This window comes from Ascaphus truei, chromosome 5 (assembly GCF_040206685.1).
Source record: "Ascaphus truei isolate aAscTru1 chromosome 5, aAscTru1.hap1, whole genome shotgun sequence".
NCBI lineage: Eukaryota > Metazoa > Chordata > Amphibia > Anura > Ascaphidae > Ascaphus > Ascaphus truei.
In genome coordinates, this window is record NC_134487.1 from 232,720,814 (window position 1) to 232,747,572 (window position 26,759).

The window sequence follows — 26,759 nt, forward strand, 5'->3', positions numbered from 1 at the left end:
CTCCACGGTTTACTGGTTACCTTACCTTGCAGACCGGTGCAGTTCTGGAACAGCTTTCCTGAGGTTTGCTGCAGCCTGGATTCACTCAAAGCAATACACACTCCCTCTGGTATCTACTGCAGCTGTGCAGCCTTTCATTGCAAACTATACTTGCATTCACTCATTAGGGGCAGTACCTTCACACCCCCGCCGGGGATTGGCCCGCTGGCCTTTAAGTATTGCTTGCCCATAATGCTCCTGGCCGAGCATAGTCCTAACTGGATGTCAACTGTTTTGCCACAAGCTCTCGCTTGTTCTCCTTTGCTGATACCAGGTTCCGCCCTGCGTCCTTCAGCTTCCTTCAAGCCGCTTGTTCTCCAATGCTGATTCCAGGTTACGTCCTGCATCCTTCAGCTCCCTTCAAGCCGCTTGTTCCCTTATGCTGATACGGAGGTATTCCCTGCGTCCTTCAGCTTCTGTTCCCCTGTGCTGAAGCAGAGGTTTCGTCCCTGCGTCCTTCAGCCTCCTGGATTCCTGCACTAAAGTAGAGGTTTCGTCCCTGCGTTCTGCAGTCTCCTGGATTCCTGCACTGAAGCGGAGGTTTCCCTGTATCTACAGCTTCCTGGTTCCTGGGGCCTACTCTTTCCCTAATATAGAGAGGCCGTGTCCTGGTTCCTGCGCTGAAACAGTGGATTCCCTTGCCCGCTCAGGACTTTTGCGTTGTAGCACTGGTGCACCCGTGCAGCAAGACGGTGTGCTATTCTGGTCTGCCTACCATCTCCTGTGACCAGCACCATGGGCCATGGTCGTCGCTCGCGCAAAGGCCAACCCCGCGCTCCTAAGCTGAAGCGGGTCTCTCCTATCTCCTTATTGCCGAACTCCTGCATGGACAATGTTTATCCTGACGTCTCCTGTTCTGACCCTGGCTTGTACAACGACGACGCTGTCTTCTCCAATCCTGATCCTGCGACATATGACTACGAACTGCGCAATCCGGATCAGCCTGCGCGGTCTCAGGTCGGTGCTTTTACAACCCCACCTCAGCCTCGCGGTCCGACCCTGGTTTGTGGCGAGCAGAACCCTGACAGTATGCTCGGCCCTACAAACTCGGACCCCGCTGAGGTGTGGGTTGGTAAGTTTTTTCCTAAAAACCTGTCCCAGCCTGTAGACCAGTCCCAGTTTGAGAATAATTATTTGTGCGATATAATACCTCTGATGGAAGATCCGTTTATGTTGGAGGGCTTGACTCCCTTGCAAAAGAAATGCCGTAATAATCTGGTTTATAAGGCTTACTGCCTCAGAGACTTAAAACCGTATCTGGCCAGTGTTTTGGTCATTGCTAACATTGCTTGCTCCCCTGATTTCCCTTTAACTGGGGAGGAGCTGAGTCCTGTGGAACTGGTCAACGCCTGTAGTACACTCAATGCCCTGGCTTTATCTTTGGACATTCCTGTAGTACTCCCGGAACCTTCCGTCATGGTGGCTCTCGCTCACGAGACGCTGCATTTACTTTCCCGTGCATTGGATGATTGCTTGTTAAAACAGGATCGTCTCTTAGCCGCTCACGCCGTCGTTTGGCGGTATCCCTCGGCTACCAGTCCTGTTGCTAAACCGGGGGACGTATCTCTCTCTCCGGGAGAGGACCAAACGGAACTATTACCAATATCTCCCAACGTAGTAACTGCCACAGTCCCAAGCTCTGATTGTATGCCCGGGTTCCCTGACACTAATGATATGTCTACATTAACCCCTGCCGATCAGTCCTGTGAGGTCCCCTTGGAGAACACATATGTGTCACTAACTAACACTAAGGTTCTTGTATCAGAGAATAAGTCCCTTAGTTCTCCTATTTCTAGCTTTGAATCCCTCTCTCTAGGTCTTGAGGGTTTTCCAGCTTTAAACTCTGCTAGACAGTCCTGTGCGCTTTCCCCGTCAGAGAAAGAATCCCTAAGTTCTGTTCCCAGGGTTATTTCTGTATTAACCTCTGTGGGGCAGCTCTCTGAGTTTCCTTTGGTAAATCCCTGTTCTCTGTCAGCCACGGTCACGCCCCTAGCTTCAGACGAGAGATTCCTGCGCTCTTCTAATACAGAGAAAAGGTTACCTATGTATTACTCTCAGGCATTGTCTGCATTAACCCCTGTAAATTATTGCTGCCTCCAAGTTAATGCCTTCGTTGTAGCCTCAGAGAATGAGTCCACAAGTCAGACAGCAGAGGTTGCATTGAGGGATTCCCATAACCGTACGGAGTCTCTAGATATTCTTTGCTATAAATCCCCTGCTTCAGCTCAAGTTTCCGCAGTTTCGTCTCCGGAGACTTCGGCTAAAGTTCTGGTTCCTGTTAAATGTATTCAGGAGTCAGGTTTTTCCCTAAGCTTAGTCGCAGAGTTCCTTCTCCCGGGTATTTCACTGAACCAGCCTGTCGCCCACATAGCGGTGATCCCTGCTTCAGCGCATAGTTCCCACATTATGGAGTCTGCAGTAAGTTCTGGTTTCCCAGACATTCCTTACCAAATACCTACTTCAGAGACCAGTACAGTTATGATTAACCCCCATGTACTGTCTGAGTTCTCCTCCTCTTTAAGCTTAGGGTTAAAGGCATACAGTAGTCTGTATGTCTCTCCTGGGGTTCATATTGTGTTCCCAGGAATGTTTGCGGACGCACGGTTTTCTCCCAAAAGTGACGCTTTTTCATATAGATCAGTAAAGAGCTTGCACACTGTTTCCCTTTTCGCTGAATTGTGTCTTACTAGTTTTGAGACTCTGAGAGGTAATGATTCTCCTTCTGATTCTGAGGCTCTTTCTATAAGGGGTATCCTGTCTGGGGGCTCTCCTGATTTCTCTCTCCAGGCTAATCCTTTGGGGATCAGCATATCTGCGGTCACTCCCTTAGTACTGTCTGAGGACACCATGCACATATTACAAGTCCTGGGGTTTAAATCTGAGCTTTTTAGCTGTCCTGCCTTTGCTGAAACCCAGTCCCTCAGTACTGTGTCTAAATATGTCCCAGCAAACATGGGGTTACTCGGGGGGGAGATTAAAGCTCCTGTCTTAAAGGGTATTTTTTCTCACATGTCCAGCAAATTTAGAATCTCAGTAAGTGTTTCTATGTCACTTATCAATACATCTGATTTTTTCTCTAATCAAACCCAGATACCCTCACTATCGGTTAGGAGTCCTGTGATCAGAGATTTTGCACTAGAAAACACACCAATTCATGTTTTTGTCAGGTTAGGTACCCCTGTGGTTAGGGCCATTGCAGTTTTAGAGAAGACTCTTTGTACTCCTAAGGTGCATGTCATTAAGAGTTTTCATAGTTCATACTTGCTGCTTGTTGATTCTCAGGGCCCTGTCACTGAGGTACAGACTTCAGCTTCTGATGTTAGCTTCCCTCCCACCACTACCCTGGCTCTGCCTTTTTCTCAAGCTACTGATTTGAAGATCCCAAGGACTATTCCTGATTCACTGACAATATTATCTCCCAATGAAGATTTCCCACTATTGGAGAGCTCTACTGTTGTTTGCTTCTCTGCTCCTGCTAAACCATGGTTTTGTCCCTCGGAATTTTCGGTTGCCCCTGTTATTTCCTCTCAGTTGGAAATACTCTGTACGTATCCCAAGATTTCGGTCCCTATGCCTGGTTTACTGCTTGCCTTGTCACCTTCCATACCAATACCGGGAGATGCTTCCAACCAGCCTATACCCTTACTAACCATTACCTGGGAGCCTTCTAGAGGAAAAATTCCTCGCAAATTCCAACATGCAGTGGTCAGCCAAGACTTTTTCTGTTACAAAGTTTCTCCTGGTGTATTCGATCAACTATCAGGCCCGCTGATCCTAGATTCAGGTTTCTTTATTAAGGACTGGGCTTTCAGTTGGGGTTCTTCTACCGTTTTTGCTCTGGAACTCTCTGGTTCTTCACAGCCCTGGATTTCCAAGACATTTTGCGAGGCAAGCCATGTACCAAGGATGTTTCCTCCATCAATCTTATATCCTAGAACTGTACTCACCAAAGAACTGCTCGTTTACGGATGCCCTTTCTACCTAAAGAATTTTAGGAACTACTCAATGTCCCCAAGGCCCATGGATGGTCCTGTCTGGCCACAGTTCTCACCGGGGGGTGGGGGTACACTAAGGACTAATCATGAGTCTCTGGAGTACGACTCTAGCCCCAATCCTAGACGGTTCAGCAACAATTCCCGGGCCTCCAACTCTATGAGTGCTCATGTTCGCCCGGAGGTCTCGCGTGAAGGGGGGGGTACTGTAAGGAATCCGCTCCACGGTTTACTGGTTACCTTACCTTGCAGACCGGTGCAGTTCTGGAACAGCTTTCCTGAGGTTTGCTGCAGCCTGGATTCACTCAAAGCAATACACACTCCCTCTGGTATCTACTGCAGCTGTGCAGCCTTTCATTGCAAACTATACTTGCATTCACTCATTAGGGGCAGTACCTTCACACCCCCGCCGGGGATTGGCCCGCTGGCCTTTAAGTATTGCTTGCCCATAATGCTCCTGGCCGAGCATAGTCCTAACTGGATGTCAACTGTTTTGCCACAAGCTCTCGCTTGTTCTCCTTTGCTGATACCAGGTTCCGCCCTGCGTCCTTCAGCTTCCTTCAAGCCGCTTGTTCTCCAATGCTGATTCCAGGTTACGTCCTGCATCCTTCAGCTCCCTTCAAGCCGCTTGTTCCCTTATGCTGATACGGAGGTATTCCCTGCATCCTTCAGCTTCTGTTCCCCTGTGCTGAAGCAGAGGTTTCGTCCCTGCGTCCTTCAGCCTCCTGGATTCCTGCACTAAAGTAGAGGTTTCGTCCCTGCGTTCTGCAGTCTCCTGGATTCCTGCACTGAAGCGGAGGTTTCCCTGTATCTACAGCTTCCTGGTTCCTGGGGCCTACTCTTTCCCTAATATAGAGAGGCCGTGTCCTGGTTCCTGCGCTGAAACAGTGGATTCCCTTGCCCGCTCAGGACTTTTGCGTTGTAGCACTGGTGCACCCGTGCAGCAAGACGGTGTGCTATTCTGGTCTGCCTACCATCTCCTGTGACCAGCACCATGGGCCATGGTCGTCGCTCGCGCAAAGGCCAACCCCGCGCTCCTAAGCTGAAGCGGGTCTCTCCTATCTCCTTATTGCCGAACTCCTGCATGGACAATGTTTATCCTGACGTCTCCTGTTCTGACCCTGGCTTGTACAACGACGACGCTGTCTTCTCCAATCCTGATCCTGCGACATATGACTACGAACTGCGCAATCCGGATCAGCCTGCGCGGTCTCAGGTCGGTGCTTTTACAACCCCACCTCAGCCTCGCGGTCCGACCCTGGTTTGTGGCGAGCAGAACCCTGACACCAGGGACTCAGAGCATACAGCCACTCCCCTCCATACATAGGGCACCTCACCAGGGTGTGAGGGAAAACCTTCATAACTACTGCTGGCATACCTGTACTTATCAGGACTTACTGCCAACAGAGAGGAAAGTAGTATACCATTATTATGCATGGCTATACTCCCCCTGGTGAATCCCCACCGTCCCGGCTGGGGCCTAAATTTGGTGTACCTTGCGCCAGGAAACACTGTAAAAGAACACACAAATTAAGCGTCAAACATTACCACATTTACATAATAATGTCAGAACATCACGCACACTGACCAGCAGGGGCGCTAAAGAAAAGATCAGACCACTCTTGTCCGGGACCTAATAATAGTGTCGAGGGTCTGGTTTCTTCACCTCCCATCCCACTGCATCGGTGACTGTCACACTATACTCTTGAGGCAGACCTCGCTCATTACAGTACACCGCCTTGTGCATGTAAATACTGCGCCCGATTTTCCAAACCCTCATCAGTTGGGAAACCCTCTGCTCAGCTTGAACTCCCTTAATGCCCCCTCCCTTATAGACTGGGCTAGCCTACTGCTTCGCAGCGTCGGGGTGGATCGACCTCCTTCCGACCCGCTAGTCACCACGACAGTGGGACTCCGGCGATCGGGTTGTCGCGGTACTGGAGACACTCAACTCCGTGTCTCCACACCACGCGGGATAGCATCTCGCCAAGGTGTACCACTGGTATGGTACTCTGTTAACAAGTCCTGGGTATCAGCCAGTCGGGCACACTCCTCGTCCGAGGACTCCAACTTACAGTTCAGGCGGGGCATTCCAGTAGGGGACCGCCGATGGGCTCCTTTCCGGTCACCTCTCCGATGGCTGGTTTTCTCTGCCTTGAGAACCCGGCCTGATTCCTGCTCTGCGGGACCTGCACTCTCACTCCATAGTGCACCCGGAAGCTCCGCTGCCGACATCGGGGTAGAATCTTTCACTCCCACGGCTTGTACTGGCACAAACGTCATCATGGGCCACATATACTGCAGTCCACAGTGAGGGCATCGAGCCTCGCTGCCCACAGCTCCACCCGGCAGTCTGCACTGCAGGCAGAGACAGACCACTGTCTCCACACCCTCTACGCGGATAATCAGGAAGCCTCCTGGAACCGAATAGGGATGGGTAGAGATCAAGGGACTCTGGTCCACTTTCTCAGAAGGTTCAGCCATAGTCACCAACGGAGGCACTCGTCTTAGAGGTCTGTATCGATCAATGGCTCTTCGCAACTGAAGGGCAGGGGCTGGTTGAGCAATCCCTCCTCCTACTTTCTCCATCGGCATCCGGCGGAAAGGCAAACCACTCCCCCTGGTTGAAACTAGGGGGATGTCTCGTAGACTTGTAGGCTGACCCAGCACAGGTGCAGAGTGAGTCATAGTCCATGAGGGCGCGGCTCCAGCTTTCGCGCCAAACTCCCCAGCAGGGTGGGGTTTTCTCGTTGCGCCAATCCTGGCCAACAATTAGCAAACTGCAAAGTTGCTAGACTTTCTGCAGCTGGCCCACGCGGTGGCCCGGGAACGCGGGAACCACCATCTTGGTTTTGGTTAGTATTGTCTTTCTTCATATTTGAGGTAGCGTCTGGCTGTTTGTTTATTGGTGTATAATAAAGTCCATTTCGTTCCTCCCATCTTGCAAGACTGTCGTCCTCACTAGTCTCGAGGGTACTTTCCCGAGAACATAGACAGGACAAACACGGCGCAGCCACGGCTTTCACGCCATTCCATAACAAGCTCACAAAAGTCTCTTCTGTAGCTAGTTCTTCTTCCTCAGTCCGGCATCCTGGACCTTCTGCTCTTTGCAGATCCTCCATTCTGACGGTTGTTTCTCAATCACTGTATACTGGATTATTGTACATGGAGCTCCGCTCTGTGGGGCAGCTACCACATCAGTACAATAAACATGCCTTGTGCACCACCTCGTGTACCTAACGTAGATCTGACTCGTGTTTGCACTACCTCAGGCTAGGCTCACTCTTTCTGTGTCTGCTGTATCTCCTCTCAGGTTCCCAGGTCGTCCCTGCGGTTCCATCCCAACACAGCACAAAGTGGCAGCATACACTTTCCCTGTTTCCGAGCGTGTGCCTAGCAAAAGCCTGTCCTGTTGACAGGTCCCTCTCAGCAGCGCCTCCAATTGTAACGGGTTTCCCCCCCCCCAATCTCACATTGGCCCGGGTGGTCTAACCAGTCCCCATTACGTGTTCGTGTTTGGTGGTGCACCTGTAGGCAACAGGACTCCTGAGTCTCCCGCTTGATGGTATTAGGGGATGTCATCAGGACAGGTAGCTGAGGTAGTGGGTGCGAGTTCAACTTACATCATGTGCAGCGCCTCCACCTCATCAGGGTCTGTGCTTCCGCAGGGAGATGGTCCTGGTGAGGAACTCCTTCTTGGTGGTGACTGCCACTGCTGAGTAATCTCACACTCACACAGTGGGATTTTCATTAACAAGGTCATCTTTATTGTAGATTGGGATGTAGCAGACTGCCCCATGCAGCTGCCGGCTCTAGCCGCACATCTCTTTGTGCTGTCCCTTTGCCAGGTACGCCCTTTCGTATTGAAGTGGGATTCCCCCTTCTCCTAGGGAGACCCTCTCTGTGCCAGGTCCCTGGACACAGAGTGGCTTAGACAGGCTTGATTGGTCAACCTGTACCGCTAGTTACTGCACTAGGGTCACAATGTGTTCCTACAATCCCTTATGCAGGAGAATACAATTTACCAGCAACTTCACATAACTGCTGGAACGACTAACTAACTGACAGTGTTGTGCCTTATATACTTCAGGAGGCAGGCGCATCCCTGATGTCACTATCCAGGGACTCAGAGCATACAGCCACTCCCCTCCATACATAGGGCACCTCACCAGGGTGTGAGGGAAAACCTCCATAACTACTGCTGGCATACCTGTACTTATCAGGACTTACTGCCAACAGAGAGGAAAGTAGTATACCATTATTATGCATGGCTATACGTGACTTAGAAAGCCCTCAGTTTATATACAGGTTATCAATATATATAGTCTTTGTTTGGGGTGGGAAGGGAGCGATCCAATCAGGAACACATCATGTCAATAAAAAACATAAAAAACAAAAATTGTGCAGTATATTAATACAGTGTATTAATATACTGCACAATTTTTGTTTTTTATGTTTTTTATTGACGTGATGTGTTCCTGATTGGATCGCTCCCTTCCCACCCCAAACAAAGACTGCATCTGTGGGAAATCTTAGTACATTTCCTGGAAAGGTTGAGAAGTATCTGGTTGGGTAACCTTCTATGTTTATTTTCATTGAATTTATATATCACTGTTGATATCAAAGGAAATTGTGGCGCCTATGCAAATCATTTAAGTATACTGTATCAATATATATATACACATTAAACAATACCAATTTAATAAAATATATTGTGTCCTGTTTTCTGTGTGCTGAAAGGTATGGGTTCCTATTCTGGTGTCAGGAATAGTGAGTGTATATTCCCTACAATCACTAGCCCCATTTCTGGCACACATGAGAAAATAACTTTAAGACTTTTAGACACTTTAAAAACGTGCTCAGCTTTATAACCTAGCTGGAGCAGCCCCTGAACCCCTAAACTAGGTTCAGTATACCTGGGCATGTATGTGGGTACCTCTGCTATACTGGGGAGCGCCTGCTATACTAAGGACTCTGTGTATACCTGCAGATATCTTTTAACCCCTGAATACCCATTTACCTTGTCTGGAAGTGCTGCAGCAGGGACTCTGGCGTTGAGCCATAATAACGCTTCCAGGGCCCGAGTCTGCGGAGTAATGCGCTTAGCTGTATCCGAAGATATCACTCAATCTCAAGATACAACTGTTGGGGTATCCCATAACTCCGGAGCCTCGCTACCTAGACACATTCTGCAAAGACTTTCTCCGTGAAACCCACCCTGAAACTTACAGCCTAGAAATTCCCCGATCCCAGCATCCCAGTAAAGGCAAAAATCACATAATTCTTTAATGTCGCAAAATCAGTATACAGTTGCAGTAATACATTTTTGACATCTGGGTTCCAGAGCTGACACTCTAAGACCCTAACACACGGGTCATGGTTAACCAAGTGGGCTTGACCTTTATTATCAGCCTGGTTAACCGCTTCACCGTCACACAATACATATTAAAAAAGCCCCCGCCAATACATATTAGAAAGACCCCGCCGCCCCAATGCATATTAAAAAGACCACCACCGCCCCAATACATTTTAAAAAGACCTCCACCACCCCAATACATTTAAAAAATACACCCACCCCACCAATACATATTTAAAAAACCAGACTTACTAAAGACACGTGGAGGGGCCTGCAGCACCACTTCCGGGCGGCAACAGAGGAGCCTGCTGCAGACGGGCCGCAGAGGACAGGCTCAGTCCCAGGAAGGTAGGGGGGGAAGGGGCCGGGCAGAGGATGCCGGTAGGGTCTGAGGGGGGGGGCAGAGGATGCCGGTTGGGGAGGGTGGGCTGAGGATCAAGGATGGCTAGGGCCCGGGTGGCTTTGAGGTAGGAAAGACACGTGGGGGGGGGGCCCTGCAGGCTGCAGCACCACTACCCGCGGCCGTCAACAGTGACTCACCGGGCCCGGGATACCAACACCAGCTTTCCCCCCCTGTCGGCGGCACTGTATACAGCTGTCTATCTTTATTCTACACAGTGCATCGTTTACATATGTATTTGTCTATCTATCTGTGTGTCTATCTCTATCTACTTGTCCTTCTGTCCAGATTTATAAATGAACCCTAATGTATTAGTTTTGTATAGCAGGTTTCTCTGGCAGTGTAGAGTTCATAAGCCTGGAGCCTGGTGGCACCCCTGGCAATTACATAGCTACATAGTAGTTACATAGTAGATGAGGTTGAAAAAAGACATGCGTCCAACAAGTTCAACCTATGCTAAATGTAGACGACAGATACTTTATCCTATATTTGTACTTGTAGTATATTGATCCAGAGGAAGGCATAAGGGGAAAAATAAATTCCTTCCTGACCCCAATACTTGGCAATCAGATTACTCCCTGGATCAACATCCTTCCCATGTATACTTATTTTTTTATATCCCTTGTGACAAACGGCTTACTCCGGGGCTCCGCCGTCTGTCCGGGACTGTTAGAACACGGTCTTTTAGGGTAGGTTAAATGATGAGACGTCACGTACTGTTCCTTTAAACAGGCTATGCCTGGTTTATTCAGTCCCAGGCACTGAGACTGCCACAGTTTAAACAGAAAACAAAGCCAAACAAAAAGCTGCTCGTCTGAGCGATAACTTAAACTTAGATGTCCCTGACTCAGAGTTGGAAGTGGCTTGTCCACTTCCACCAACAAAATAAGTACCTTTGCAGTCTTTAGACAAACTAACAGAATGAATGAAGCGATTTGGGAAAGAGGCTTTCTCACCCCTCTGCAGTTCAGCAGCCTTCCAGGCTCTTGGGCGGGGCCCAGAGGAAACAGGAAACAGGTCTTATATACCTGAACTCTAATCAGCATGACAGGTGACAGAAAACAGGCAGCAGACAAACTGTGGAATGGAGTGCCTGTACCACGAGGCTGCCCTGTTCAGCTTAGAGAGGACAGAAACTGTTCAGTATCCTGGGAGCCCTGTATATGGAGTTTATTACCAACCCCTGGTTTCTGTCACATATCCTCCCCCCCAGCTCAGACCTCGAGGGGTGAGCGACCATGGATATTAGGGAGTGCATCCTTGACAACCCGTCGGCATTGCCATGTTTGTGCCCCGACCTGTGTTCCACAGAAAATTTAAAGGGCTGTAGGCTTAGGAACCACCTGGTCACCCTAGCGTTCTTCTCCCTATTTTGACACATCCAGGTAAGGGGTGCATGATCTGTGACCAATCGGAACTTTCTCCCCAACAGATAATACTTGAGTGTCTCTACAGCCCACTTTATTGCGAGACACTCTTTCTCGACTATGGAGTAATTTTTCTCCTGGGGATTTAGTTTCCTACTTAAATAAAGGATGGGGTGCTCCTCCCCTTGAGACTCCTGGGAGAGTACCGCCCCCAGCCCTACCTCAGATGCGTCGGTTTGGACTACGAACTCTTTGGAGAAGTCAGGTGTGACCAACACTGGTTGGGCACAGAGAGCTTCTTTCAGGCTTCTAAAGGCCTGTTCGGCTTCGGGGGACCACTTTACCATTAGCGGTCCTCTTGCTTTTGTGAGGTCGGTTAGTGGGGTTGCCTTAGTTGCAAAATTGGGAATAAACCTCCTATAGTAGCCAATTAACCCCAAAAAGGTCCTTACTTGTTTTTTTGTGACTGGCCTTGGCCAATTTTGTATCGCCTCTACTTTGAGTGTTTGTGGTTTGAGTAACCCTCTACCAATAGAATACCCCAGATACTTGGCCTCCTCCAGACCAATAGTGCATTTAGCGGGGTTAGCAGTTAGTCCAGCAGACCGAACTGCGTCGAGCACAGCTTGGACCTTTGGAAGGTGGGACTGCCAATCTTCACTATGGATTACCACATCATCCAGGTAGGCGGCAGCATACCGAACATGTGGTTTTAAAATTTTATCCATCATTCTTTGGAATGTGGCGGGAGCTCCATGTAAGCCAAAAGGCAGCACCTTATATTGAAAGAGGCCGTCTGGGGTTGAGAAGGCTGTTTTTTCTTTTGCCCTTTCTGTGAGGGGAACCTGCCAGTACCCTTTTGTTAGATCTAGGGTTGTGAGATATCGGGCTTTGCCCAGTCTCTCTACAAGTTCATCCACCCTGGGCATAGGATAAGTATCAAATTTTGACACCGCGTTTAGTTTCCGGTAGTCATTACAAAACCTTGTTGTACCGTCTGGCTTTGGGACTAAAACTATAGGGCTGTTCCACCCACTTTGGGATTCCTCAATTACGCCTAGTTTTAGCATTTTTTTAACCTCTAAACTTATAGCCTCTCTCTTGGCCTCTGGGATTCGGTACGGTTTAAGGTTAACTCGGACCCCCGGTTCAGAGACTATGTCATGTTTAATTACGTTAGTTTTACCTGGCTGTGTAGAGAAGATTTCTTTGTTCCTTCTCACTAAACTCTGGACCTCTCGTTTCTGATGCACGGACAGTGTTTCAGCTATGCTAACCTCTGGGTCAGTTTCTTGATTCTCTGACGGACCTGGGGGTACTAGGGTTAACAAGACCTCTCTATCTTTCCAGGGCTTGAGTAGGTTTATATGGTAAATTTGCTCAGGTTTCCTCCTACCTGGCTGCCTTACCCTATAATTTACTTCTCCCACTCTTTCCAAGACCTCATATGGCCCATGCCATTTAGCAAGGAATTTACTCTCCACGGTGGGAACCAGAACTAGTACCCTATCACCTGGAAAAAAAATTCTGACCCTAGCACCCTTATTATACGTATTCCTTTGTGCTTCTTGAGCTTTCTCCATGTGTTCCCTCACTATGGGTAGGACTGCAGCAATGCGGTCCTGCATTTGGGCAACATGCTCTATTACACTTCTGTAAGGGGTAACCTCGTGTTCCCAAGTTTCTTTGGCTATATCCAGTAAGCCCCTTGGATGTCGGCCATACAATAGTTCAAACGGGGAGAAGCCTGTGGATGACTGGGGAACTTCCCTAATGGCAAATAACAGGTATGGTAACAAACAGTCCCAGTTTTTCCCATCCTTATCGACCGCCCGGCGTAACATGCTCTTTAAGGTTTTATTGAACCTTTCCACTAAACCATCTGTTTGTGGATGATAGACTGAGGTTCTGAGATGCTTGATTTTTAGGAGTTTACATAGCTCTTTTGTTACTTGGGACATAAATGGTGTTCCCTGGTCAGATAAGATCTCTTTAGGAATTCCGACCCGGGAAAACAGAAGTACTAACTCTTTTGCTATGTTTTTAGCAGAGGTGCTACGTAGGGGAACTGCCTCCGGATATCGGGTAGCATAATCTAATATTACCAATATATGCTGATGTCCCCTAGCAGACTTTATTAGGGGTCCTACTAGATCCATAGCAATCCGGTCAAATGGTACCTCTATTATGGGAAGGGGTACCAATGGGCTGCGGTATGCTTTGAACGGGGCGGTGATCTGACATTCTGGGCATGAGGAACAATAGTTTGTAATTTCTGCCAGAACCCCAGGCCAATAAAAGCTTCGGAGAACCTTTTCTTTTGTCTTTTCCACCCCTAGGTGTCCCCCCAATGGATGACTATGTGCGAGGTGTAATACTACGTTACGGAATGTCCGTGGTACCAACAATTGTTTAGTTGTAACTGATTTTCTTTTATCAACCCGATATACTAGGTCGTTCTCTACCTCGAAGTAGGGGTAAGCAAGTGACCTATCTGGTTGGCCATGAGTACTATTCTGGTCCCGTATATTTCCCCTTGCTACCGCTAATGTGGGGTCCTCCCACTGGGCCTTCTTAAAACTCCCAGGACTGACCTCTAGGTCAGCGAGGGTCTTATCCTGTACTGGGGTGGTAAGTGCCTGATCAACATCTTGATTTGGGGTATTCCCTACCAAAGTAGTGATGGGGAAGGGAATTTCACAGCACTCCTCCTTTTCCCCTTTCTTATTTGGGCCCTCGTCAACCTCCATTTCTGAAAAAGGGAAAGGATTTGTTTCTTCTAACACTTCGTTATGGTCTGCTATTGAACTCTGGGCGCTATTCTGAGCTGGGGACCACATTTTTAGAAAATGGGGAAAGTCGGTCCCTATTAACACATCATGTGCCAGTTTGGGTACAACACCCACCTTGAAATCTAAAGAACCAAATTCTGTTTCAAAAAAAACATCAACAGTGGAATATTCATGATTATCCCCATGTATACAACAAATTGCCACTCTTTGTGAACTGTTTACCTGTTTCTTCTTAATGGGCAAGAGGTATTCGGACACTAGTGTGACCATGCTCCCAGAGTCAAGAAGTGCCCGTACCCTCTTACCATTAACCTTTACAAATGCCCACAGATGGTTATTCAAGGGGTCCTCTGGGCTAGGGCCCATACATTGGGACAACAGTGAATAAGGTTCCACGCTGTTGCATTGCATGGGCTCATCATTTAGTGGGCAGATTTTTTCTGTGTGGCCCCTCTCATGACAATTTACACATTTAGGTACATAGTCTGTGTCCCACTTAGAGCCTTTTCCCGGCTCCCCATGTTGGCTATTGCCCTTAGTGTGCGAACCACTGTTGCTGGTGCTGCGTGAAGGTGGTCGCCGCTCTTCAGCTCCCCTTAACCCCGGTACCCTTTTACCGTCTCTGGAAGAGTCCTGGAACCTCGGGTAGTGGGGTTGCTCCACGACTGTGGGTTGCGGGTGCTCTCCTGCTGCATTGTACCTTTCTACGAGGGCCACAAGCTCATCCGCATTGTGGGGGTCACTCCGACTGACCCAATGGCGTAAGGCAGAGGGAAGTTTCCTCAAGAACTGGTCCATGACCAACCGTTCCACGATGTGGCTTGCTGAGTTGATCTCGGGTTGTAGCCACTTCCGGGCGAGGTGGATGAGGTCATACATCTGGCTTCGGGTGGCTTTATCCATCGTGAAGGACCATGCGTGAAACCTTTGGGCGCGAACAGCCGTGGTTACGCCGAGGCGGGCGAGGATCTCGAACTTCAATTTTGCATAGACGTTAGCTTCGGCTGGCTCTAGATCAAAGTAAGCCTTCTGGGGTTCGCCGCTTAGGAAGGGTGCGATTAGACCAGCCCACTCAGCTTCTGGCCATCCCTCTCTCTGTGCCGTGCGTTCAAACGTGAGAAGATAGGCTTCCACATCATCCGAGGGTCCCATCTTCTGAAGGTAGTGGCTTGCCCTGGTCATTTTCGGAACTGGGGCTGCCGCTGCCAGTGGAAGGTTACTGATAGTCTCCCTCAGGATCTCGAGTTCCTGCTGTAAGCCCTGAGCGAACCGCTGTTGCTCCTCTTTCAGCAAGCGGTTTGTCTCTTGCTGGTTTGCATTCGCCTGTTGCAGGGCTTCATTCGCGTCTCTCTGGACAGCGACATTGCGTACCAGCGCACTCACCACGTCTTCCATCTTGTTTGGAGAGAGAGAAAAAAACCTTTTTTTTTTTTTTTTTTTTTTTTCTTTAAAGTTCTTTAACCCCCAGACCTTTTAGTGTTCTGCCCGCATTCTCCACCATATGTGACAAACGGCTTACTCCGGGGCTCCGCCGTCTGTCCGGGACTGTTAGAACACGGTCTTTTAGGGTAGGTTAAATGATGAGACGTCACGTACTGTTCCTTTAAACAGGCTATGCCTGGTTTATTCAGTCCCAGGCACTGAGACTGCCACAGTTTAAACAGAAAACAAAGCCAAACAAAAAGCTGCTCGTCTGAGCGATAACTTAAACTTAGATGTCCCTGACTCAGAGTTGGAAGTGGCTTGTCCACTTCCACCAACAAAATAAGTACCTTTGCAGTCTTTAGACAAACTAACAGAATGAATGAAGCGATTTGGGAAAGAGGCTTTCTCACCCCTCTGCAGTTCAGCAGCCTTCCAGGCTCTTGGGCGGGGCCCAGAGGAAACAGGAAACAGGTCTTATATACCTGAACTCTAATCAGCATGACAGGTGACAGAAAACAGGCAGCAGACAAACTGTGGAATGGAGTGCCTGTACCACGAGGCTGCCCTGTTCAGCTTAGAGAGGACAGAAACTGTTCAGTATCCTGGGAGCCCTGTATATGGAGTTTATTACCAACCCCTGGTTTCTGTCACACCCTGTATAACTTTCCTTTCTAAAAAGATGTCCGACTTTTTTTTTTTAACAAATTTATTGTATCTGCCATCACAGTCGTCATGGGTAATGAATTCCACATTTTAACTTCCCTTACTGTTAAGAACCCTTTCCTTTGTTGCTGGTGAAATATCCTTTCCTCCAACATTAAGGGATGACCCCGTGTCCTTTACACTGCCCTTGGGATGAATAGTTCTTTTTGAAAGCTCCTTGTACTGTCCCTGAATATATTTATATATAGTTATCATATCCCCTCTTAGACGCCTGTTTTCTAATGTTAATAAGTCTTTAGCTAGCCTCTCCTCATAAGATAGATTGTCCATCCCCTTTATTAATTTGGTGGCTCTTCTCTGCACTTTCTCTAGTTCCATAATGGCTTTTCTAAGGAGAGGTGCCCAAAACTGTACTCCATATTCAAGGTGTGGTCTTACTAAGGCTTTATAAAGTGGCATCATTATGTTTACTTCCCTTTCATCCATTGCCAGTTTAATGCAAGATACGATCTTGTTTGCCTTTGCAGTTACTGCTTGATATTGGGCACTATTGCTACTATTGGCACTATTGATTCTTGTGTAACCCCCTCTCTCCTGCTTGCCTTGCCCCCTCATTGTAGCGCTCCCTGGAGGATGAGATCAGCCGTACCACCATAGAGGACATCCCTATCTTCACCATCAGTTACGCTGTGATCTTCCTGTACATAGCACTGGCCCTGGGGGAGTACAGCAGCTGCAGGCGTATACTGGTAAGAGACCCAATCTGTATAACAACTGAATCCTCTGTATAACAACCAAACTATCTGTATAACAACAGAGTTTTGTGTATAACACCCAGAACCTCTGTATAACAACTGAGCCCTCTATATACCAACTGAACTCTCTGTATAAACAACTGACTGCCTTCTGTATAATATCCTAACCCTTTGTATAACAACAGAGCCCTTTATATACGAAACAGAGCCCTCTTTATAATAGAAAAAAACAAGAGAAAGCTAGAAACCCAATTAGGCACTCAATTTCCAAAAACTGAATGTATAATGAAATGAATTAAAATTAATTTTTAATTGTTCATCAATTTAAAAGAATGGGGGTTAAAATCCACTAGAGCACACACACATAGTAATCCTATGTCGAGTACTGGATGTACTCTGGATAGAAAAATGAATGAAACAGTTTAAATGTGATTAAATCAATGTTTCAAATGAAGGTACTGGTATACAGTTAACCTAAAAATGAAGGTGTTGCTTCAACAGTAAGGGGTATACTCTTTATAATAACCAGAGTATGTATAACAACTGAGCCCTCTGTATAACAACCAGGGTCGTCTTTATAACAACGGAGTCCATTAATTTCCAACCAGAGCCCTCTGTGTACCAACTGAACACTCTCTATAAAAATGGAGTCCTCTGTATAACAATTGATTATATAGGAATATCCGCTTCTATAAGAACAGAACCTCTTTTTTAAGATGTGTGTTGGTAAGATAACTGAGTCTTCTAAGATCATCCATACTCTTTACAAGAACCTCCACTCTCTTTATAAGAATGCACCTTCTTTATAAGAACACACCCTCTTCATTGGAACACCCCCTCTTAAAGAACACTTCCTCCTTATAAGAACACGCCCTCGTCATAAGAATACACCATCTTTATAAGAACAAGCCTTCTTTATATGAGAAATACCTCTTTATTAAGATCCACCTTGCCCTTCCCCTTCCCCTCACCATCCTCTCCCGCCTCCTGCAGGTGGACTCCAAGGTGACGCTGGGTCTGGGTGGGATCCTGGTGGTCCTGGGGGCCGTCTTATCCTCTATGGGTTTCTACTCGTACCTGGGAGTCCCGTCCTCTCTTATCATCGTGGAGGTCGTCCCCTTTCTAGTGCTGGCTGTGGGAGCCGATAACATCTTCATCTTCATGCTGGAGTTGCAGGTATTACAATTCCCCTGAGTACCCCCCACAGAGTCATGGAGGAAGGGAGATACCCGCTCAGCCACTAATAGGGGCTCAGGGTGCACTAGGGGAAGGATAGGTAAATAAAACAAAAGAACCCAGAGCCCTAGCGATACTCCAAAGGAGGAGAGTGGGCACTGGAGGAAAAGCCCCCCTGGTAACATGCACCCGCTGATAAAAGGTGTATAATTGGAAATGTACTTATGTAATCGGTGCAGGATAGACGTGAGTATAACGTCCCCCAGTAAATGTCCCTGACAATGAGGGTGAGTACCAATGGTAGTGTACTAAAAACAGTTTAATATTGTCCTATAGACTAATTATAAAATATTCGGGACACAAAAGACATGGAATACATATAAGTAACACTTGAGAAAGCTGCCTAGCGTTTACGCTAAACCTATGTAGGGTACGCCCGCTGACGTCACCTCCGTTAGCGTTCAGTCTACACCGGGACACCACTATAACCGTGGCTAACACGATTGCTCGCAATCAAGGACCCGCATACCAAATGATAGCTTGGGGTCCTCTAAAGCTCTGGGTTCTTTTGATTTATTTGCCCCCCACAGTCAGCACATACCCAGAGATACCACACGGGACAGCACATACCCAGAGATACCACAGGGGGCAGCCCATACCCACAGATATCACAGGTAGGCAGCACATACCCCAAAATACCACATGTGGGCGACATACCCAGAGATACCACAGGGGGGCAGCACAAACACAGAGATACCACGGGGGCAGCACATACCCCAAAATACCACAGGGGGGCGGCACATACCCATATATACCACAAGGGGGCAGCAAAAGATACCACGGGGGGCAGTACATACCCAGAAATACCACAGAAGGCAACACATACCCAGAGTTACTACAGGGGGCAGCACATATTTAGAGATACCACAAGGGGGCAGCACAAACCCAGAGATACCCAGAGGGGCAGCACATACTGTAGTGCCGACGAGTATTCTAAAACAAATCTGGGGCAATCACCAACAAGACCCAGGTACATGCTGCAACATTTCAGTGACATTTCTGCAGACAGACTAATGGCCCATCGGATTAACAGCGGGGGTCCCTGGCAGTCCCATTCAAACTGAATGGGACTGCCAGGGACCCCTGCTGTGTTAATCCGATGGGCCATTAGTCTCTGCAGAAATGTCACTGAAATATTGCAGCATGTACCCAGCATGTACCTGGATCTTGTTGGTGATAGCCCCAGATTTTCCAAGGCAAGTTTTAGAATACTCGTCGGCGCACCTGTACCCAAAGATACTAAAGGGGCTGCACATTTATCACATGCCCCTGTAAGTGAACTGCAGACCATCGCTCCTGCTGGCTGAGCTGTGCTCTTTTCTTGCTGTTTACAGAGAGATGAACGGAAGGAGGGAGAGCGCAGGGAAGAGCAGATCGGGAGGGTTCTGGGCAATGTGGCCCCCAGCATGTTACTCTGCAGCATCTCCGAGTCCCTCTGCTTCTTCCTGGGTAACACACTTTCTGCAGAGCATCGCACCTAACACTACATGTACTAGAGAACATTTCACCTAAAACTGCAAGCTCTGCAGAACACTACATCTAACACTAGATGTACTGCAGAATATTGCACCTAACACTACAAGCTCTGCACAGCATTGAACCTAACTATACATGTATTGCAGACCATTGGACCTTACTACTCTATGTAGTTGTATCACTGTGCCCCAGATGCCCACTGTTTAGTGGTGTTATTGTGTCACTGTGCCCCCAGGTGCCCTCACACCGATGCCTGCTGTACGCACCTTTGCTCTGAATGCTGCCCTCGCCATCCTGCTGGATTTCCTGCTGCAGATATCCATGTTTGTGGCTCTGGTGTCTCTGGATACAAAAAGACAGGAGGTAAAAGTGTGCAGACATATCATACTGTGCCACACATATAAGCATGCCATGCTGTGCCAAACATGCCTTCCTGTGCCAAACATGCCTTCCTGTGCCTGACATATCATGCAGTGCCAAGGCAGGTCAATCATATCAAGCTATGCTAGTCATAACATGTCATCACATGCCAGTGCAGTCCCTGTATTTCTGTGCCTCGTCGGTCAGTGTCCCTGCTGTCCTTGTCCCTAGGACTCTCGGTATGACGTGTGCTGCTGTATCCAGACCAAGGTTAAGAAGCCCAAGAAGAAGTCAGAGGGATTGCTGGTCCGCTTCATGAGGAAGGTTTACTCCCCCATCCTACTAAACCCAGTCTGCAGGGTCATCGTGGTGAGAAGCACTCCCCCCTCACCGAGCACTAAAGCCCCTCCCTTCTATACACTCTGCTTTGCCCCCTCTATGCGCTCTGCACCCTCTATGCGCTCTGCTCTACCCCGTCTATGCGTTCTGCCCCCTCTATGTGCTCTACTCTTCCCCTCTATACAGCCTGCTCTTTCCTCTATACACCCTGCTGCCCACCTCTATACACCCTGCTGCCCACCTCTATACACCCTGCTGCCCACCTCTATACACCCTGCTGCCCACCTCTATACACCCTGCTGCCCACCTCTATACACCCTGCTGCCCACCTCTATACACCCTGCTGCCCACCTCTATACACCCTGCTGCCCCCCCATACACCCTGCTCTCCCCCCCTATACACCCTGCTCCCCCCCCCTATACACCCTGCTCTCCCCCCCTATACACCCTGCTCTCCCCCCCTATACACCCTGCTCTTCCCTCCTATACACTCTGCTCTCCCCTTCTATACACCCTGCTCTCCCCTTCTATACACTCTGCTCTCCCCTTCTATACACTCTGCTCTCCCCACCTATATACACCCTGCTCTCCCCTCTATACACTCAGCTCTCCCCCTCTATATACTCTGCTCTCCCCCTCTATATACTCTGCTCTCCCCTTCTATATACTCTGCTCTCCCCTTCTATACACCCTGCTCTCCCCCTCTATACACCCTGCTCCCCACCTCTATACACCCTGCTCTCCTCCTCTATACACTCTGCTGCCACTATACACCCTGCTCTCCCCTTCTATACACCCTGCTCTCCCCTCTATATACAATTTGTTAACCCCTCTATACACCCTGCTCTCTCCTCCTCTATACACCCTGCTCTCTCCTCCTCTATACACCCTGCTCTCCCCCCTCTATACAACCTGGTCTCCCCCCTCTATACACACTGCTCTCAGCTCCTGCTCTCCCCTGTATACAGATGTTGGTGTTTTTCTTCTTATTCTGTGCGGGGATATACTTTATGATGCATACGCGTGTGGGACTCAATCAGGAACTGTCTGTGCCGCTGGTAAGAACCACAGAGCTGTGTGAATAAGGCTGTATGTACAGAGCTATGTATATGGGAGCTGTATGTACAGAGCGGTGTATATGAGAGGCTGTATGTACAGAGCGGTGTATATGAGAGGCTGTATGTACAGCGCTGTGTATATGAGAGGCTCTATGTACAGAACTCTGAGAGGTTTTATGTATAGAGTGGTATACATGAGAGGCTCTATGTACAGAGCGGTGTATAGGAAAGGCTGTATGTACAGAGCTGTGTATATGAGGCTGTATATACAGAGCTGTGGATATGAGGCTGTATGTACAGAGCGGTATACGTGAGAGGCTCTATGTACAGAGCGGTGTATATGAAAGGCTGTATGTACAGAGCCGTGTATATGAAAGGCTGTATGTTCAGAACTGTGTATATGAAAGGCTGTATCCAGTACAGTATGTACTGTATAGAGCGGTTTATATGAGGCTGTAATATATGTGTGTGTGTGTGTGTGTGTGTGTGTGTGTGTGTATATACAGAGCTGAATGTGTGTACATAGATATGCCCTGTATACTGTGCCTCGTGCCTTTTCTCTGACTCCTCCTCTCCACAGGACTCCTATATCCTGGATTATTTCCATTACCTGAACAGGTATTTCATGGTCGGTTTGCCCACCTACTTTGTCACCACGGCCGGGTACAACTTTTCCAGCGTCGATGGCATTAACGGCATCTGCTCCAGTGTCGGGTGCAATAACAACTCCATGACCCAGAAAATACAGTATGCCACTGAGTACCCTAACCGGTGAGTGCAACTCTGGGACCTATGCAACCTCTGACCCTCTGTGCCATCTCTCACCTCTTGAGGGTTCCACCTGCAGCCCGTGTGCCATCTCTTACCCTTTGCATCACCTGTGAACCTTGTTTCACCCCAGACCCTGCTTGTACTGGACACTTCCTATCAGGCCCTCCCACTCCTTCTTACAGTGTCACTTGTATCACCCAGTCATTGCTCATTTATTGGTGTCATAGTGTAAACTGGTGTTAGAAGTGTGTCTGATGTGTTCCATGTGTAACCCTTCTATTTCTACAGTCTATATGTGCTATGGCAGGGTCTGAGTCTGCCCTCCCTTAGTACACTATAATTGGACTCGTGGAATAAAACCTGACAAGACTTGTGTATAACCGGTGCTTTATGAACCCTGGGAAAACGTAATCCAATGGCACTTAATCTTAAAGAAAACATATATATATATATATATAACAGTGTTGCACACTAGCCTTCTCAAAATTCTGATGCTTGTCCCATAAAGCAGATAATAAACTTGTATAGTTACCAGAGTAGCCAGAACGTCCCGTGACAGAGAGACAGCACACAGTGGTATAGAAAAAAACTGTATTAAAGATAACGTAGGACACCAAAACCAACGTCTCGGTCCTCAACAGGGACACACACACACACGTGTCTTCGGCTGTGTACCAAAATAAATTCAAATTACAGTTAAATAATGAATATGGGCTTAAAGTGCAGTCTATCAGCTTTAATTTGAGGGTATTCACATCCAAAGTGGAGGAAGGGTTTAGGAATTACATCTCTTTAATATGTAGCACCCTCTTTTTTAAGGGACCAAAAGTAATTGGACAATTGACTCAAAAGCTGTTTCATGGACAGGTGTGGGCTATTCCTTCGTTGTTTCATCATCAATTAAGCAGGTAAAAGGTCTGGAGTTGATTCCAGGTGTGGCATTCACATTTGGAAGCTGTTGCTGTGAACCCACAACATGCGGTCAAAGGAGCTCTCAATGCAAGTGAAACAGAGCATCCTTAGGCTGCAAAAAAAGAAAGAAAATCCATCATAAAGATAGCAGGAACATTAGGAGTGGCCAAATCAACAGTTTGGTACATTCTGAGAAAAAAAGAACGCACTGGTGAGCTCTGCAACACAAAAAGGCCTGGACGTCCACGGAAGACAACAGTGGTGGATGATCGTAGGATCCTTTCCATGGTAAAGAAAAACCCCTTCACAACATCCAGCCAAGTAAAGAACACTCACCAGGAGTTAGGCATATCATTATCCAAGTCTACCATAAAGAGAAGACTTCACAAGCGCAAATACAGAGGGTTCACCACAAGGTGCAAACCATTCATAAGCCTCAAGAATAGAAAGGCCAGATTAGACTTTGCCAAACAATATCTAAAAAAGCCAGCCCAGTTCTGGAACAGCATTCTTTGGACAGATGAAACTAAGATCTGTACCAGAATGATGGGAAGAAAAAAGTATGGAGAAGGCTTGAAGCGGCTAATGATCTGAATCATACCACATCATCTGTAAAACACGATGGAGGCAGTGTGATGGCATGGGCATGCATGGCTTACAATGGCACTGGGTCACTAGTGTTTATTGATGATGTGACAGAAGACAGAAGCTGTCGGATGAATTCTGAAGTGTATAGGGATATATTGTCTGCTCAGATTCAGCCAAATTCAGCGAAGTTGTTTGGACGGCGCTTCACTTTACAGATGGACAATGAACCAAAACATACTGCGAAACCAACCCAGGAGATTTTCAAGGCAAAGAAGGGGAATATTCTGCAATGGCCGAGTCAATCACCTGATCTCAACCCGATTGAGCATGCATTTCACTAGCTGAAGACAAAACTTAAGGCAGAAAGACCCACAAACAAAGAACAACTGAAGACAGCTGCAGTAAAGGCCTCGCAAAGCATCAAAAAGGATGAAACCCAGCGTTTGGTGATGTCCATGCGTTCCAGACTTCAAGTCATTGCCTGCAAAGGATTCACGACAAAGTATTAAAAATGAACATTTTATTTATGATTGTGTTAGTTTGTCCAATTACATTTGAGCCCCTGAAATAAGGGAACTGTGTATGAAAATGGTTGCAATTCCTAAACGTTTCATACGAATATATATATATATATATATATCTACTATATATTTCTGAAAGCACTGTATGTCTGCGTCCCTAGCGGCAATCTCATTGGTCCCTTGGCCCGCCCACCCCCGCACACCTCTCATTGGGCTCACACACTCACACCATCCCCGTGGCCCGCCCCCCACACCTCTCATTGGCCTGAGGCGGAGTGACGGGCCAAAGGTCCAAAAAAAAAAAAACCACACACACATATATCTCTGTCCTCTCCCCCCCCATCACACTCACCTCCCCCCCTCCCCGGTGCTCACCTCCCTCCCGCTCCACTCCCTCCCCGGCGGGGGGACACGCGCCCACCTAAGACACGCCCGGAAGCCACTCCCGCACTCACCTCCCTCCCGCTCCACTCCCGCACTCACCTCCCTCCCGCTCCACTCCCGCACTCACCTCCCTCCCGCTCCACTCCCGCACTCACCTCCCGCTCCACTCCCGCACTCACCTCCTGCTCCACTCCCGCACTCACCTCCCGCTCCACACCCACACTCACCTCCCTCCCGCTCCACTCCTGCACTCACCTCCCGCACTCACCTCCCTCCCGCTACACTCCACTCCCTCCCGCTACACACCACTCCCTCCCACTCCATTCCCTCCCCGGCGGGGGAACAGGCAGGCTGACACACGGCGCCTAAGATGGCGGACCCCCTTCCTCCCTCCCGCTCCATTCCCTCACGCTCCATTCCCTCCCGCTCCACTCACCTCCCTCCCGCTCCACTCACCTCCCTCCCGCTCCACTCCCTCCCCCCCAGCGGGGGAACAAGCTGCCACGTGGCGCGTAAGATGGCGGACCCCCTTCCTCCCTCGCGGCGCCGAGTGAGAAGATGGCGGCGGCCGGAAGTACAGGTAGGTGTTGCGTGTGTCGCTCCCCCACCGCCCCCCCCACCTGCGGCGCCGCACGGAACTGAGAAAGGGCGCATCACGGGACTGACGTGTCTGTGTGTGTGTGTGTGTGTGTGTGTGTGTTTGTGTGTGTGTGTGTGTGTGTGTGCGACACTGCCCCCCCTCCTGTCCACTGCCCCCCCCTCCTGTACACAGCCCCCCCTCATGTCCACTGCTCCCCCCCTCCTGTCCACTGCCCCCCCTCTCCTGTCCACTGCCCCCCCTCTCCTGTCCACTGCCCCCCCTCTCCTGTCCACTGCCCCCCCTCTCCTGTCCACTGCCCCCCTCTCCTGTCCACTGCCCCCCCTCTCCTGTCCACTGCCCCCCCTCTCCTGTCCACTGCCCCCCCTCTCCTGTCCACTGCCCCCCCCCTCCTGTCCACTGCCCCCCCTCCTGTCCACTGCCCCCCCTCCTGTCCACTGCCCCCCCTCCTGTCCACTGCCCCCCCTCCTGTCCACTGCCCCCCCCTCCTGTCCACTGTCCCCCCTCCTGTCCACTGTCCACTGCCCCCCTCCTGTCCACTGCCCCCCCTCCTGTCCACTGCCCCCCCCTCCTGTCCACTGCCCCCCCTCCTGTCCACTGTCCCCCCTCCTGTCCACTGCCCCCCCTCCTGTCCACTGCCCCCCTCTCCTGTCCACTGCCCCCCTCTCCTGTCCGCTGCTCCCCCCTCCTGTCCACTGCCCCCCCCTCCTGTCCACTGCCCCCCCTCTCCTGTCCACTGCCCCCCTCTCCTGTCCACTGCCCCCCTCTCCTGTCCACTGCCCCCTCTCCTGTCCACTGCCCCCCCTCCTGTCCACTGCCCCCCTCTCCTGTCCACTGCCCCCCCTCCTGTCCACTGCCCCCCCTCCTGTCCACTGCCCCCCCTTCTGTCCACTGCCCCCCCTCCTGTCCACTGCCCCCCCCCTCCTGTCCACTGCCCCCCCTCCTGTCCACTGCCCCCCCTCCTGTCCACTGTCCCCCCTCCTGTCCACTGTCCACTGCCCCCCCTCCTGTCCACTGCCCCCCCTCCTGTCCACTGCCCCCCCTCTCCTGTCCACTGCCCCCCTCTCCTGTCCATTGCCCCCCCTCTCCTGTCCACTGCCCCCCTCTCCTGTCCACTGCACACCCTCCTGTCCACTGCCCCCCCCTCCTGTCCACTGCCCCCCCCTCCTGTCCACTGCCCCCCCTCCTGTCCACTGCCCCCCCCTCCTGTCCACTGCCCCCCCCTCCTATCCACTGCCCCCCCTCCTGTCCACTGCCCCCCCCTTCCCACCGCCTCCCCTCCCCCTTCCCACCGCCTCCCCCCCCCTTCCCACCGCCTCCCCCCCCTTCCCACCGCCTCCCCCCCTTCCCACCGCCTCCCCTCCCCCTTCCCACCGCCTCCCCCCCCTTCCCACCGCCTCCCTTCCCAACACCTCCCCTCCCCCTTCCCACCCCCTCCCCCACCCCCTTCCCACCGCCTCCCCCCCGCTTCCCCCCCTTCCCACCGCCTCCCCCCCTTCCCACCGCCTCCCCCCCTTCCCATCGCCTCCCCCCCCTTCCCACCGCCTCCCCCCCCTTCCTACCGCCTCCCCCCCTTCTCACCGCCTCCCCCCCTTCCCACCGCCTCCCCCCCCCTTCCCACCGCCTCCCCCCACCTTCCCACCGCCTCCCCCCCCTTCCCACCGCCTCCCTTCCCAACACCTCCCCTCCCCCTTTGTTTTCTGTTCTTATGGGCAATCTGATTGGTC

General features: G+C 49.9%; 1 protein-coding gene across 2 annotated transcripts in view; it reads left to right on the forward strand.

The window, feature by feature from the left end:
- NPC1L1 (NPC1 like intracellular cholesterol transporter 1) overlaps positions 1 to 26,759 on the forward strand; it is a 72,370-nt gene that overhangs the window by 21,645 nt on the left and 23,966 nt on the right. For both annotated transcript variants that reach the window (XM_075601719.1, XM_075601720.1), the window contains exons 6-12: positions 16,655 to 16,783; positions 17,783 to 17,965; positions 19,360 to 19,474; positions 19,737 to 19,864; positions 20,093 to 20,230; positions 21,169 to 21,258; positions 21,839 to 22,029. In XM_075601719.1, the coding sequence (XP_075457834.1) occupies positions 16,655 to 16,783; positions 17,783 to 17,965; positions 19,360 to 19,474; positions 19,737 to 19,864; positions 20,093 to 20,230; positions 21,169 to 21,258; positions 21,839 to 22,029 (974 nt within the window). The remainder of the gene's footprint in view (positions 1 to 16,654; positions 16,784 to 17,782; positions 17,966 to 19,359; positions 19,475 to 19,736; positions 19,865 to 20,092; positions 20,231 to 21,168; positions 21,259 to 21,838; positions 22,030 to 26,759) is intronic.